The 14,391-nt window shown below is 46.8% G+C and overlaps 1 protein-coding gene across 1 annotated transcript in view; it reads left to right on the forward strand.

Annotated features, from left to right (window-relative positions):
- The window catches only part of CD81 (CD81 molecule), a 33,677-nt gene extending 20,433 nt beyond the window's left edge, over positions 1 to 13,244 (forward strand). Inside the window, exons 3-8 of the mRNA XM_017809516.1 lie at positions 1,804 to 1,901; positions 4,778 to 4,852; positions 7,539 to 7,646; positions 8,599 to 8,694; positions 9,022 to 9,111; positions 9,797 to 13,244. Of these exons, the coding sequence (XP_017665005.1) occupies positions 1,804 to 1,901; positions 4,778 to 4,852; positions 7,539 to 7,646; positions 8,599 to 8,694; positions 9,022 to 9,111; positions 9,797 to 9,859 (530 nt within the window). The 3' untranslated portion in view covers positions 9,860 to 13,244. The remainder of the gene's footprint in view (positions 1 to 1,803; positions 1,902 to 4,777; positions 4,853 to 7,538; positions 7,647 to 8,598; positions 8,695 to 9,021; positions 9,112 to 9,796) is intronic.
- The last annotated feature ends 1,147 nt before the right edge of the window (positions 13,245 to 14,391 follow it).

The raw sequence follows: 14,391 nt of genomic DNA on the forward strand, positions 1-14,391 counted from the left end.
GTTGGGTTTTGTGGCTACTGGGTGCTGTTGAAACCCCTTCAGTTCACATCAGGAGATGCAACTTGCGCCTCCTTCTCCTTTTGCTGGCAGCGTTGCTGCAAGGATGTTGGTGTCTCCGGCCACAGCTGCCGTCAAGTTTTGTGAAGAGGGGCTTCCTGCGGGGTCAGCACGCTCCATTGTGCCGGTGCTTCCCCTGCAGCTGGTTTCCTCCCTGTGGCACCTAAATATAGCATGAGTGCGGTGAGAAACACCGTCCGGAGAGTCCCAGCGCCAGACGTGCTGGGGTGGCATATCCGTCACTGCCTCTCACTGAGTCGGCCCTTGCATCAGTGCTTGCATTGTTTGGGTGCTGGTGATTTTTGTTTTAAAGAGGGAAGAAGTGGGAGCCAAAGTTTACCCTCCCCCAAGTTTGACCTATCCGTAAGGGAATTTTAAACAAGTCGAGACTTATTATGTATCTGGTGTTTTAGAGAATGGTTTACTTGACTTGACTCTGCTCTCAGTGCATGCCCTTTAGACTTTGCATTTTAATTATTAGAAGATTGTTTAAAAGCTACAGAGATAAGAAAAATCTTAAACATGACGAGCATGTACAAGCAATTTTAATCTTGAGCTCTGTTTATATGTTAGGGCTGTTCCTAAAGGAATGCTGACAGACTGATTAATAACTATTAAACATTTTGACTCATAGCAGAAGAAAACATTTCACTGAAGGGATGTGTCTCCCAAGCACTAATAAGATTCACTGTGTTGCTGTTACCAGTGGGCTGCCCCATGTTCTTTTATTCTCATCATGATACCTTCTTTTTTTCCTCACCGTCCTGTAAAAATGACTGCAGTCTTGCCTCATTTGTAATTATTTGGTTATTTTTTTACATGTATCAAATTGCTTTTGGATGAGAAGTAAGATTCACTTAGAGAGTAGTAGAACGACAATACTTAAGAATATTAGTTAACCAAAAATGCACTAAATATAAGGGATACACCAGGAGAAAGCCGTGTCAAATTTAACTGAGCTGGTAGTGTTTGGCTGAGTAGTCACTATGGCTTCACCAGTCTCGTGGTTGCTGAGACCATGGTGATTACTCATGGCAGCAGACTTGAGCCTTGAGCTAAGCTCTTGTTTCCTGAATGAATAAACTTTCATTCCTCTGTTTTTTGAACCACTCCCGATGCCTCATTTCAAGCTTTGAACTAGTTATAGTGCAAGTTGGCTATGCAAATTCAGTAAGTTCAAGTAAAAAATGTCATATTTGCTGTAGAACCTATAACAAAAAAGCCAAATTTTGTTACATGAGATGCTTAAGCAGTGCTGTTCCCTTAGTTTTGTGGTTCATATGCCTTTAAAATGTTAGCCAAATCAATATTTGTGTGATGTTAAATATAAATAAACCATATGCCTTACTGTTTATTTTAAAAGATATGCTAACTAATCATTTTCATCTCTGCTTAAATATTTAAAACAGCATGCCAGGGGAACTCCCTGCTACAGCTTTGAGGATGCTGTAAAGCCCTTGTCTTTCCTGATACATCCTCTGTCTAGTACTGCTTGAGCTCTCTGTTTCCTCTGATTTGGGAGGTGATGGAGTTATTAAAGTTTTGGTGTTAGTAGCTTCAAACACTTTGAGACCCAACTCATGTACGTTGTGTTCTACTGTGTCTGCTGCCACCTCTACTCATACCTCTTCGGCCTTAATCCTGCACACCTGTAGTTATCCGCCCTGGGCAGCCAGAAGGTCTGGCCAGGCACTAAGATGCTGCTGTACAGAGCTCTGCAGTAACACATCTCACTCTCCCTTGCAGGAATCTACATCCTGATCGCAGTTGGAGCTGTTATGATGTTTGTGGGGTTCCTGGGATGCTACGGCGCTATTCAGGAGTCTCAGTGTCTTCTGGGAACGGTAAGAGGCACAAAGCTTTGGAAGCTACTTGGCACCACAATCTCCCTGCCAGGCAGCACAAGGCTGTGCCTTCCTTGCTGGGGGCTTTTCCAACAAATGGGACTGGGAGGATGCGTGAGCATGGAGGTGGGAATTAGGTGACCTCTGCAAGGAGCGAGGCAGCGCTGTTTGGCCAAGGGCATCTCTGTCCAGCCCAATGAGCTCCAGCTGAGCTGGCAGGCTCCTGCTTGTGCCTGGCTGCAGGGAAGAGGCTGAAGCCAGCGGCATAGCAGAAGGGGTGAGATCAGCAGGACTCTTAGAGACTCATTTCCTCTGTTATATGTGAACTCTCCCCTTGCTTCTATCCCCCCCATGGTCTGACTGTCTTACCAAGCACCCATTAAACCCTCTTTCTTACCTAGTGTCCTCTACAGCTTCCCCTCTCACTCCTTCTCAAGGCTGCCTGTGGCAATTCCAGTTCTTTTAGGGAATCATCTACTATTTTTATTTGCTTGGACAAGGAAACAGCAAAGGCTTCCCACAATATGTTAGTAAGAACAACTAGGTACATCCTGGAAAATCCATTACTAAAGTGCTACAGGTGTCCTTGATTTGAGGCAGCAGCTCGAGATTCCTGGCACGGGATGAACTTAATTGTATAAACTATAGACACACCAAAAGCCTTTGCCTTGAGGGCAAGGGAGACCCATTTATTTAAAGCAAGTTCTCACATGTGGTTCAGCTTTAAACTCAATGCATAAAAAATAAAACTGGAGGGGTAAAACATTTTTTTTTTTATTTTTTTTTTTTTAAATTGGAATGACTTTCTATCGCTTGGCTTTATTGAGCTGGAGGATTCTTTGTGGTGGTGTAGTGACTCATGGGTGTGGACTCAGCTGGGACAGAGGGAAATGGAGCTGCTTTCCCTTGCTCTTGCAGATGACTTCACCTCTGGTTGCTGCTGATTTCCAGTTAGAAGGGGGTGCTTCTCCCCAGTGTTTATAAAGCGCTTCTGAACGTCAGTGGATGGGAGCTGCTGTAGGAGTTTGTAGGCATTATCCCTGCTGCTGGGAATAGGAGGAGCCTGGACACAAATCCGACAGGGTTTGTTGTAGCAAGGTCTGGCAGCTTTGGATTTTAATTTTTTTTGTTAATGCAAGCGATTAGAGACCCTGAATTACCCCTCACTCCCTCTTGAAGTTGGAAAGAGGATTAGAAGGGCAGATGGTACAACGTACCTGAGGCCCAACAGGGAAACCGTCTGCTTTGGCTGAAATTAGTAGCTCTAGCTGCTGTGAGCTGCCCGTGTTTGCTCACACCTTGGCTTGCTAAGAGAAGGCTGGAGATGCCTTGTAAGGACACTTTCTGCTGGCCAAGGCTCCCACCGTGCTCCAAGGACGTTTCCAGGCAGCGTCCTCAGGGTGTTGCAGGGAAGCAGCCACACTCCCTGCTCCTTCAGCTCGCTGATGGAGTGACTTACTGCAGAAGGGAAAAGAACCAGGAAGCTCCACACTATCAAAATCCTGTGTCAAAGGCATCATGGATGCTGAGCGACAAGACCCAAGGAAGGCAGGAGCTTGACATGGAGCAGGCTCTGCTCCCTGGGAAGGGGCTGGGACACATCCAGCTGCCTGGCCAGGAACATCACTGTGTTCCCATAGCATCAAGCTGCATCTCTTGGTGTTCTGCAGCCAACTTGCAGAAAAACTGAGTCTGCAGGAAGTTGTGGCTGCAAATCTGGGATAAACAAGCTATCCTTCACTGGAGGGTAACCACTGCAAGAATGAGCCCCAGTGCTTAACCAGAGACTTACAGAGGCATCACGCCCACAATTTAGGGTGATGTGAGTCCTTGGGGGGATGTAGGACCCAGTCCTCCAAAGATATTCCTATGGAATCAGGGATAGATAGGTGTTGGTTGTTCAGGAACTGGACAAGGATGTTAGAAGTCCTTTCCTGTTGTCAGGTTAATAGTCTTGTTTCCATTTTGCTGATAACCCTTTGCTCTTGCACATGAGAGCCAGGTCATGGCATCATTCTGGAAACTCCCGTTTCCTCTGTTGTTGAAGAAAACGTCCTGAATGTGTCTGGAACAGAGACTGCCCAGGAGCCAGGGGCTTTTGCTTCTTTAATTCCATGGCACCTTTCCCGCTTTTGGGCTTTTCCCAGGAAGAAGCCACTAAGTGATACTGTCACAGAGGTGATGTTGGCTGCATATGAAGCGTGCCTCTCTGTGCCTTCTCACCTGACTCTTATGTGTGAGCTTTACAGCTTCCTATTCCCAGTCTAGCAGACCAACCATCACAATGTTTTCTGAACAAAAAGATGGAGGGAGTCTTTGGGGGGGTGGCAGAGAGGACTGCTGGAATTGTACAAACAGGGTGGGACTGTGGGAAAATGTCAGTGTTAGTATTTATGCAAAAAACTGCAGTAGCCTTGCAGGGCTGTGGCTGCTGGAGAGCTGGTCATAAATCACACCCTGACATCCCCAGCTCCTCAGCAGCTGAAACGTGCTTTTAACCCCTCACTGGCAATTCCTGTCCTTGGAGCACTTGTGGCAGAGCAGGAACATTGTCTGGAGGGTCCTGCAGGTGTATGCAGAGGAACAATATATCTCATGGTGCTCAGGGCATCTTCATCCCTGCCATACCTTTGTGGGGAAGGCTTTCTAACCCCTGCTCAGCCATCCCAGTGGGAAGCCTGGACATGGGGTGGCATCCGATGAGTTACAGGAAAACGTGTTTGGGCTAAGTGTGTGTATGAGAGATAAAATGGTTTGAAGTCAGATGACACCTTGCTCTGATCTCTGTCAGTAGAACCACACCTCTACCCACCTAGTTGCTGCTTTTGCCTGTAGCCAGATATGTTCAGGACCCATCTTTTGATTTGCCTTTGCAGTTCTTCACTTGCCTGGTGATCCTGTTTGCCTGCGAAGTTGCGGCTGGAATTTGGGGATTTGTCAACAAAGACCAGGTAAGACAACTCTGATACCTGTGTTTGTGGGACTGGAAGGCCTGGGCAGAACCACAGCAGATCCTGACATGAGCTGTTTTGCTTACAAGCTGCTCTCAAACCGAGTCATGGGGGCTTGGATTAGTGATGTGACCTGGGCAAGTCACCTAACTCCTCTTGGCCAGGCTGATGAACTTTAAATGTGAGCACTTGACAGTAGCAGCTGCCTCTTAGGGTATGTAGTGCAATGTCTAGGATAAAAATAGCCTGTCTCACTTGGGTTTCCTCCGTGCTGCCACACTGTCAGTCACAGAGTGATTTGATTCATGCATGAAGTCGTGAAGGAAAGCCATCTGCACGTCCTAGGTGCCAAGGAACAAAGAGCGAACCCAGCCGCATAGTGCCAAAGGGAGGGAATACTGTACAGGGAGAGCCTGCATTAACAGGATTGTTTGGTGCTTCCTACTGTTCAGCAGTATCATATAACCTGCTTTGGGCCATTTGTGTGGCAGGACTGGGGTTGCTGCTGATCCATAAGTTGTGCATGCACAAGGGGTACAAACCCTGTGTCTGTACCAGGCACCCTTCTAGGGACTGCTCGGATGAGGTTTTCTGGTTGGAGGGGGTGAACTAAAGGGTAGGACTGAAAATTGCAGCTTTTCACCTTCTGTTTCTGCTCACCTTCCTTTCATTACGGTCACATGTGCTCACAGACATGCAGAGTTTCATCTTGAAGTGCAAAACTGTCCGTGTATGGGAGCTATGGCTGTGCTGCAGCAAGCAGCAGGCTGGGTGTTGATCACTGGGCCTCGAGGGTTTGGAGGAGAGAAGGGGACTGCTTGTACTCAAAGCCAAGGTTAGACTCTCTTGGCAGAGTAGGAAATGTGTTTACTTTACTAAGAGACGCAAGCCAGCTGTGTAAGTAGGTGGTGGCCTGCTCAGCTTTCACATGCATATAGTCCATGGCTGATGGGCTTGGCCTGAATGGGAACACCCGTGTAGTCATTCAGCGGGAGAGAGCATGACTTCACTGGAATAAACTCTTCTGTGGCTAAACATATTATTATGCAGGCAGGGTGCTGTTTCCTAGCAACTTTAATGAACTAATTAACCTCTGCAGAAGGGCTGTGCCTCCTGCAGATGTTAGTTCGTGAATCCTGAAGAGTCCAAGATGTGCAACTGCAACCAACAGCAAAAAAAGTGAAGCCTGAGTAAGGAGGGACCCCATGGCTCTTGTGTTCCGTCCTGGGGAGAAGGCGCTTGGATATTAGAGCATAAAGATGAGAAATTTAGGATTTGCTAATACAAGAGCGATGACCTCAGATCCTGAAATTAATTTTACAGTTTAAAATGAAGGGTGGCAGCCTGTTGGCATCAGCTGGTTTTACAGCCTTGATGATGAATGGGCTGTTTTGAAGTCCCTGCTCACAAGGCAGGTGGCTTGCTTCTCCCTGCCTTGGCTGCGAGCAATGCAAGCTGGGAGGCAAGTGTAGAATGATCCCAGACATCAAGAGCTGCTTCCAGCAGGGACACTCTGTCACAAAGCTGGAGGCAGTGTCTCCCTTAGCCTGCCTTCTTGGAGATGCTTTAGAAGCAGTAGGATTATTTTTATATTTTTTTCATGTACCAGAATCAAATGGTTTCATTGGAGAACACTGCCCTCCAAAGCAAACTTTTTTGAGCAGTGACAAAGGAATTCTGGGATAATTGATTGAAATCGTGCTCCTTCTTGCTGCAGTTTCTTTTTTCATGTGCTAATCCAGTCTGTGCTGCCAAGAGCAGATGTTCTAGAAAGTGTTTTCCCTTTCTTGCTCATATAGGGGTTTTTTTCCTTCTCTTGCACATCCTCCTTTCATCTATCTCTTCCAAATTATGGGAAGGCGTTAAAGGAGAAATCACAAGGCCAGTATCCCTGATAATTAGGAGGTTCTTGCACTGTGGAGCAGACCCCCATGGGTGGCTACAGTTCACCAGCCAGTGGCAGGGTTAGAGTGTGGATGAAACTTTCCACATAACCACTTATAGGACAGGGATGCCCAGCTCCAGGTAGGGACACAGCCAGAGTTTGACATCCACCTAAATGCACCTAAGCTGCCTGACCCAAGTGAGCTGCCTCATTAGGTTTTAGTGTGCAATCTCTCCCAAATCCCTGCCATCCCCTCCAAACCAGCACGCTGAGGTGCCGATACCTACAGATGGCCTTGCTTGCGCACCCCACCTTCTCATGACTTTTCCAGCATGTCCTGCCTCTGCAGCCTCAGTGGCAAACATGTTGCCTGCCTGCTTTGTCTCCATGTGTTGTGTGGTTCAGAATAAGCCTCTTCTGCATTCCTGAGCCCAGAAGCACATTCACATGGGGTGAAGGGTATCTCAGATCTTGTGGTTCACCCTCCAGGCCTTGGCTGTCTTTAATCTGCTAGAGAGAGCTTGTGGAGCCCTTGGACAGTGTTGGCTGGAATCTGCTGGCTGGTGGATGAGGTTCTTAATATTTGCTGTTCTTAACATGCTACAGCTGGAGGGGCTTGAGCCCTATGAAAGAGAGGCCTTTTTTCACATGTCTGTGCAAACAAGTGGCGTCCTAATCTATTTTAAAAGTGCTCATCTTACTGCGAGTCTCATTAGAGGGAATCTGTCCCCTTCAGGCACATCTGCTGGATGGGTTTCCTCCTCTTTCTCTGGCTGAGAGTTTTTCCTATGTCTTTCCCAGATAGCCAAAGATGTGAAGCAGTTCTACGATCAAGCACTTCAACAGGCGCTCATGGGAGAATCGGATGCGAACAACGCGAAAGCTGTAGTGAAGACCTTCCATGAAACGGTAAGATGTTGCTGCTCTTGCTGCACGTCCTGCTTAGGCTGCGTGGAGTCAGCCAGAGCTGGCACTGATGGATAGGGTGTGCTGTGGATCACAGCTGGTGAACTTCTGCGGGTGGTTTGTCCGTGGGTAGGTGGTGAGGAGCAACTGTCCGTGTATGTGGACTGATCCTCCCCACCGAGGCAGAGGCAATAAGTGGAACTACAAGTCTTGGGCAGGGAACGAAGGCAACGCTGGGATTTTAATGCTTATGAGAGAACTGGAGTGAACTGAGTGAACTGGATCAAATACGTTCACAGCACTGGGATTTTGCTGCCTGCTTTCTGAGTTCCATGTAGAAATCTCTTCTCTGTAGAAGTTTCCTGCTGCCAGAGTAAATGAGAACATGGGAGGAAGGAGAATTAATAATGGCGGTCAGGAAAATGAATGGGAAAAGCAGAGTCTAAAGCAAATGATGCTACATGCAGGTCTTAGCCTGTCAAGTTTGCTGTTCTTACATTTCAAGAAGCAGAGTTGCACTCTCTTCAATATTCTGGCCTTCACACTGTGCTGGGAAGTCTGTCTCAGGCTCTAATTAAGTTGATTTTCATTTACCTCAGCACCCCTGATTTAAATAAAAATTCAGTGGACAAAGGATGTAATCTCTTAGTAACTAATCCTGATACTTGCTCCATTCAGCAGGAAACAAAATTTTTGGAGAGAGTTGGATTCACTCTCCTCCAGGGATAGCCATGCCAGATCTGTCTGGGACTATTGTAGGAAGCAGCTGCATTGCATGGAAAGAAAAAAGGATTAATTTAGTGACTTATTACCCTCCCTTGTTTCTCCTTCCAAGATGCCTCCTCAGTCTTGGGTGGCTTCAAGGAAGTGTAAGGGTAGGGAGAGCACTGCATGAGTGTTTGCTGTCTGCTAATGCTGGGTTTTGTTGGTGTTTTTTTTTCCTCTCTCCATGTAGCTGGACTGCTGTGGTTCCGATACTCTAACAGCAACTTTCACTCCCGTGTGGAGGGATGACCTCTGCCCAAAGGACTCCCTGAAAAGCTTTTTTGAGGTAGGCACAGCTGCTCTTCAGTCAGCACAGCTGCTGCAAGAAACCTCAGCTGCCAAGAAAATTTGGGGACTTATTGGGAATTAGATAAAGAGTAGAGATTTATTTGGGGATGATGCAGAAGGATGTTGAAGGTTCCCATTGGTTTGTCATTTGCTGTTCCTGGCTGAGGGGGCTGGCAGGTGTGGAGGGTTGAAGTCTGGTCGAAAGTCCTGGAGTCAGGACCTAGGAACATAAGCAGGACAGTGAGAAAGCTGACCTGCCTTTCTGGGTGGTGGGGGGGAGGTGAGGGGAAAGCAGGATATCTGACCAGTGTGTTCTCTGCTTCAGAACTCAAACTGCCACAGAAAAATCGATGACCTGTTCTCTGGGAAGCTGTACCTGATCGGTATCGCTGCTGTCGTGGTCGCTGTGATCATGGTAAGCATGACGGCATGGTGGGACAGGGAAAAGCCACCTCGGGGTGCCGTGGTCCTTTTCCAGCTGGGCTGGATCCATCCCTCTCCTCCAGATGCCCCTGCAGCTCAGCATGCAGCACCAGCCCTGTGCACCTCAGCTGCTTTGGAACATGGCAAGACTGAGGGCTTTGTTATCCCTCCATGGAGTCGAGTTGTTAGGGGAGGCACGTGACAAGCTCAGTGGACCTGCAAGCCCGTCCAGAAGGGCAGAGCACCATTGAAACCTGCTCGCTGCCTCCAAAACCACTTGTTTCACAGGGTGCCGTGTTCTGTTGCAGGGGTCTGCAGTGGGAAAGGATTTGCTTGTTTTGCCATGTTGGGTTTGCTCCCTAGTGAGGGGTGGGTGGCATGGGCTGGTAACCCGGCGCCTGTACAAAGGCTGGGCTGTAATGCTGGAGCGATCTCGAGGCATTTGCTGTGCAGTTGGCAGCCAGGAAGCTTGTAATGTAACACCACTGCTGCCAGAGAGAAACAGGAGAACATCATCTTATCTCAAATTGGCCAACTCCTAATGAAAACAGCAGCAAAGATGTAGCATCTCTGCCCTTACCTCTGGCATGAGAGTGGATTGGGGGACCTTAGGATGGAGTGGGGGACGTGCATCATACTGGTTGGCGCCTCACTGGTGCCCCCGTGTCTCTCAACAGATCTTCGAGATGATCCTGAGCATGGTGCTGTGCTGTGGCATAAGGAACAGCTCCGTCTACTGAGCCGTGAGAGCCGGGGAGGGGAAGGGGGGAGCAGGGAAGACGGCGCTAGAGGGGACCCCAAGTGCCACCAAGTGACCAGGAGACATTTCAACAACAGACAAAGAAAACTATGTATATAAATGCTTCCAATATTACCATACAGTACTTACCATTTTTATTTTGAAGTACTTTTTTTTGTTTGTTTAATAAATCAAACTTTCCCGTATCTTTGTGGCTGAGTTAGTTACACATCAGTTTTGTGTGATGGGAAAGCTGCTGTAGCAGGAGATCAAGTCCTTCCTCCCCCTTCCCCACCCCCAGTAACTCAGAAGTAACATTGGTGGAATATGTGCAGAGGAGAAGGCTGCAGCCTGTTACCAGAAAAATTTTGCCTTGGTTTTACTGACTTTTTTTACTGGATGCTGAAGCAGATTTTAGCGGTTTTGTTAATTTGTACTCATCTTTTCCAACCATCACCCCAACTCCCTGGCATTTCCAGGCTGTCCACAGGGAAGCCTGGCTGACTGCCTGAAGCCTGGGAGAGAGGAGAGGAGAGGAGAGGAAACAGCCTCTGTTGCCTGGGTGCGATGTAACCCAGGGGAAACTCGGGTGCATTGTTCCTCTCTGACCTGTTTGCATCGTTAGGTCAATCCTTAACAGAGGTCATGCTTAAATTTTTTTACTCTATAAAGTGTAAAAATGGTTTTTGGTTTTATGGGTTTTTGTTTTCCTTGGGGCTATAACTTTATAAATTTGCTCATTTCCATTGATTCATTACATTAAAAGGTCAGAGAGTGAATTTTAGTCTCAGTTTTTCAAATATAGCCCCAGTTTTTCAAATATAAACTGAAAATTAAGTTACTTTTTTAACCTCCTTCAATATTTCATTGTAGACATATGTTTTGGGGACAGTCTAGTTCTATATCAACTTTCCACTGTTAAGCTAATGCTTACACAGAAGTTATATTGGAAAAAGAAGAAAACATTAAAAAAATAGTTCCTGATTTTAGAAATCTTTTAGCAGACTTTAGACTGCTTTTATGTACTGCAGGATGACACTTGGGTGTTCCCAACCATATGCATAATCCTTAAAATTTCATCTTTGCATCACTATCTTGTTCAATTAAATTTTCTTTAATTATGGCACATTGTCACACACTGTAATATTGCTGGAAAATTGTCATAATCTGATTTAAAAAAAAAGTTTATTTTTAAGACCTTCCAGTTATATCAAGAATAGATGAGCTTATAAAGTCAAGGGAATTCAGGATTTTAGATCTTACCAGTTGAAACACATTCTTGTGATCTGGTAACTTTGGTTATCAATTTGACGTATGTGGCTTCTTTTGTATGCCACTCCATTACCATGTAGATAGAGGGGGAGAGTGACCCAGGAGCTATGTAATAAAATCAGAATGTCACTACAAAGATTATCTGTATGTATAGTTCTATAGATATATATTTTTAAGCAAAGCCTTTCCCTTAGCCGTACAGGCACTTGAGCTGGAAATTACAGTATCTCTCAGCTTTTTGCCACCTTGAAGCAGGTAAGGGGAGGAGTTTAAATTAGTGATCACTTTCCCCACTTCAGGAATATTTCTGTTTCTTAAAGTATTTCACTCTCCCCCTTTGTTGCAACAAAGAGCTTCAGATCTGATAGGGAGGGAGACCTGTGATTGATCATTTTAAACTAGTACCTTGTTCGCTGCATATGGCTGCCATGGCCATTGCCGCTACATCATAGAAAATTCCTGCACTGGGGCAAACTGATCCATTGAGAAGATTTTCCTCCCTTTGACTCTCCCCTTTCCTATTCCTGCCTTTTAGTATATAGGGCCTTTAAAAAGTATATAGGTAAATATATATATATATATATATCTCAAGTTGTGCTGGGTAAGAGGAGGAAGTGCTTCAACAGATCTTTATATTGAGGGGTCAGACAAGAAAAGATTCAGCCTTAGATATAGCCTTAAAGCAACACTGCCCTGAATGTCCATGTTGTGCACATCGAGAACGAGGTGAGGTTTTGCAGTAGGTAACCCCTTCCCCTGCTCCCCAGCGTAGCTCCTTCAGGTCATCTACTCTGTTATGTGGCTATATGTATACGCATCATCCAAGCATGTGTGTTTACATCTATGTGCATCGAGATTGTTAGCATACAGAATGGATGTGTAACTCGCCGCCTTTTTTGTTGACTGTTGATAAATGTGTATAAATATGCCATTACGCATTTCAGTTCTGTTTTCTTTCCTTATACCATATTTTTGATATTGTTCAGTATTCAGTTGATGCTGTGTATGCAGCTGGAGCTCTGTTTGAAGACAGGCTGGGTCTCGATCCAGGTCAGGTGTGTCCTTGGACAGTGTACCTTTAGGGGTTTGGGTTGTCCCAGGCAGGAGCAATTGGCAGAAAGTGGTACTTGGAGAGAGAATCAGAGAGCTTTAGGAGGAAGAGCAGGAAGTTTGCTAAGACCCTGTCCTGCAGGGACTGCAGTTTGCCCTCTGGTTCATTTCAGAGGTGGCTTGTCACTGAGGAGAGCTCCAGAGGCAGCTTCCTGGGCCGCCTCCCGTTCCTGTGGCTGCTGCAGGAAAGGTGCTGAAGGAGGGGAACAGCTAGCAGCTGGGAAGGTCATGGGAAAAGAGACAGAAGGATGTTTGCAGGAGAGGGCAATGCTTTTAGAGTTACCAGCTGAGTCCCCACACTTGATGGAATGGTCATCAGCTGTAGCAGGAGGGGTCAGCCCAGGGACAGAGAGGAACTGTCATGCTTAAGAATGATGAAGTAACTGAGAAACCCTCCCAGAAAAAACTACCCACTTGGGTCTCCTGTGAAGCTGGACCTGAGTTAACACAAAGTAGAGAGGGAGCTGTGAAGGGCTAAGGACTTGCCCCACTGCAAGCATTCAGGATCCAAAAGCCACAGGGCTCTTCTGCCAGTTGGTCAGTCCCAAAGCTGGCTGAGGTGAAGGGGGGAAACCACTAGGTAGGACCCCTGCTCTGCCTCAGCCCCTCTCCTGCATATCTTAGCATTTGTGTGCAACATGGTGCCCTGTACTGCTCCCCTCCACAACCCCCCCAAAAAAAAAGAGATTAAATTGCAAGCTGTAAATACAAACCCCTCTCTCTCCATGGGAACATCCCTCCTGGAGCTAGTGACAGCTGAGAAAATGGCTGTGAGCTGAAAAAGGGAGGAGGAAAGAGGCTGGTGGAGGAGTGTCAACTGTCCAGGTCTGAGTTCAAAGACCACACTGAAAGGTCAAACAGAGCCGCTGACAGCTTAACTGAATGCTTGGGATTTTTTCATACTGTGGAGCATGCCACAAAGCAGTGTGTTTAACTTCTTTCTGCCTTTTTTTTTAAAGAAATGAAACGAAAATCAATTTAATAAACATTTCTCATAGTGTGCATAGTGTGATGAACTGCTGCAATTTTACAACCAGTTAACCTTAACACCAGGATGCTTTGTGAACCAGGCTTCAACAGCACGGGTTTTTACAGCCTCTGGGAGGGGGGCCTGCAAGCAGGCTGGGGATGCATCAGAATAGTGCCGAGGGAAGGCAAGAAGGTTGCTTGCCAGCAGTGGTGGCTGCTGCAGTTGTGCCTCACCCTCAAGGGAAGAGGGGCACAGCTGTGGGGGAGCTAATGTGGATTGCAAAATAGAGTGACTGTGCTGAAATTCAGGGGGGAGGAGGTGGCAGTACTGCACACACTCAAGGGGCTTCTCCTGAAGTGACTGAAAATGTCCCCAAATGCCCTCTGCTGCCATCTGGATGGGGGCTGGGCTGGTTTTTGTGGATGGTCTGGTAATGCCACTGTTGCTGCTCCCACCTGCCTCTCCACACCCTCAGGGGAAAGTCTGGCTGAGAGCAAAGTGGGAGTCCCAAGTGCTGTGATCCCACAACTGCCTGCCTTTCTCTGTCCTGTCTTGGACTTCTTGCCGTGTTTGAAGAAAAGTGTCCTGCAGCAGTTGCCAGCCATCGCCCTTGCTGGTAGAGAGAGGGAGGGAATGCGGGAGAGGGAGAGAAACGTTCAGCTGCCGCAAAGAAAGGCAAGTCCTGCTCCCAGCGGCTGTGCCTGTGCTACAAGATCATGCCCATCTGTTGTTCTTTCACTTGTTTACCTGAATGTTAATGGAGTCGGACATAATGACTTCTGGAAAGAAAAAAAAAAGTGATATTTAAAAACAATAAAAAAGAAACAAAGCAATCACCCTTGTTAGTGGATTTTTAATGATGTGTTGTCAGATCTTGTTTCTTTCCGTCATGTACAGATTTCTGCCATGTCTTCCAAGGGAACAGGCTTGTCTCATTCTCAGATTGAAGTAAAATTCAGGCTGCAGGGAATGCCGTCCTCAGCTGACCCTCTAGGTGGTTTCCCATGAATGTGATGCTTTTTGCTTCATGCCTTAAAACATTTGGATTGTGGCACTGCATTGTTGCTCCAGATGGGGATAAAATTATTCCTGCCTCTGGAGCTAGGATTAAGCCGATGTGAGTCACTGTCAGAACCGGGCTGGTGTTCAAGAGGGGGAGAAACAATAGTGCAGGCTAACTG

Source organism: Lepidothrix coronata, unplaced genomic scaffold, assembly GCF_001604755.1.
Source record: "Lepidothrix coronata isolate B3197 unplaced genomic scaffold, Lepidothrix_coronata-1.0 Scaffold1, whole genome shotgun sequence".
NCBI lineage: Eukaryota > Metazoa > Chordata > Aves > Passeriformes > Pipridae > Lepidothrix > Lepidothrix coronata.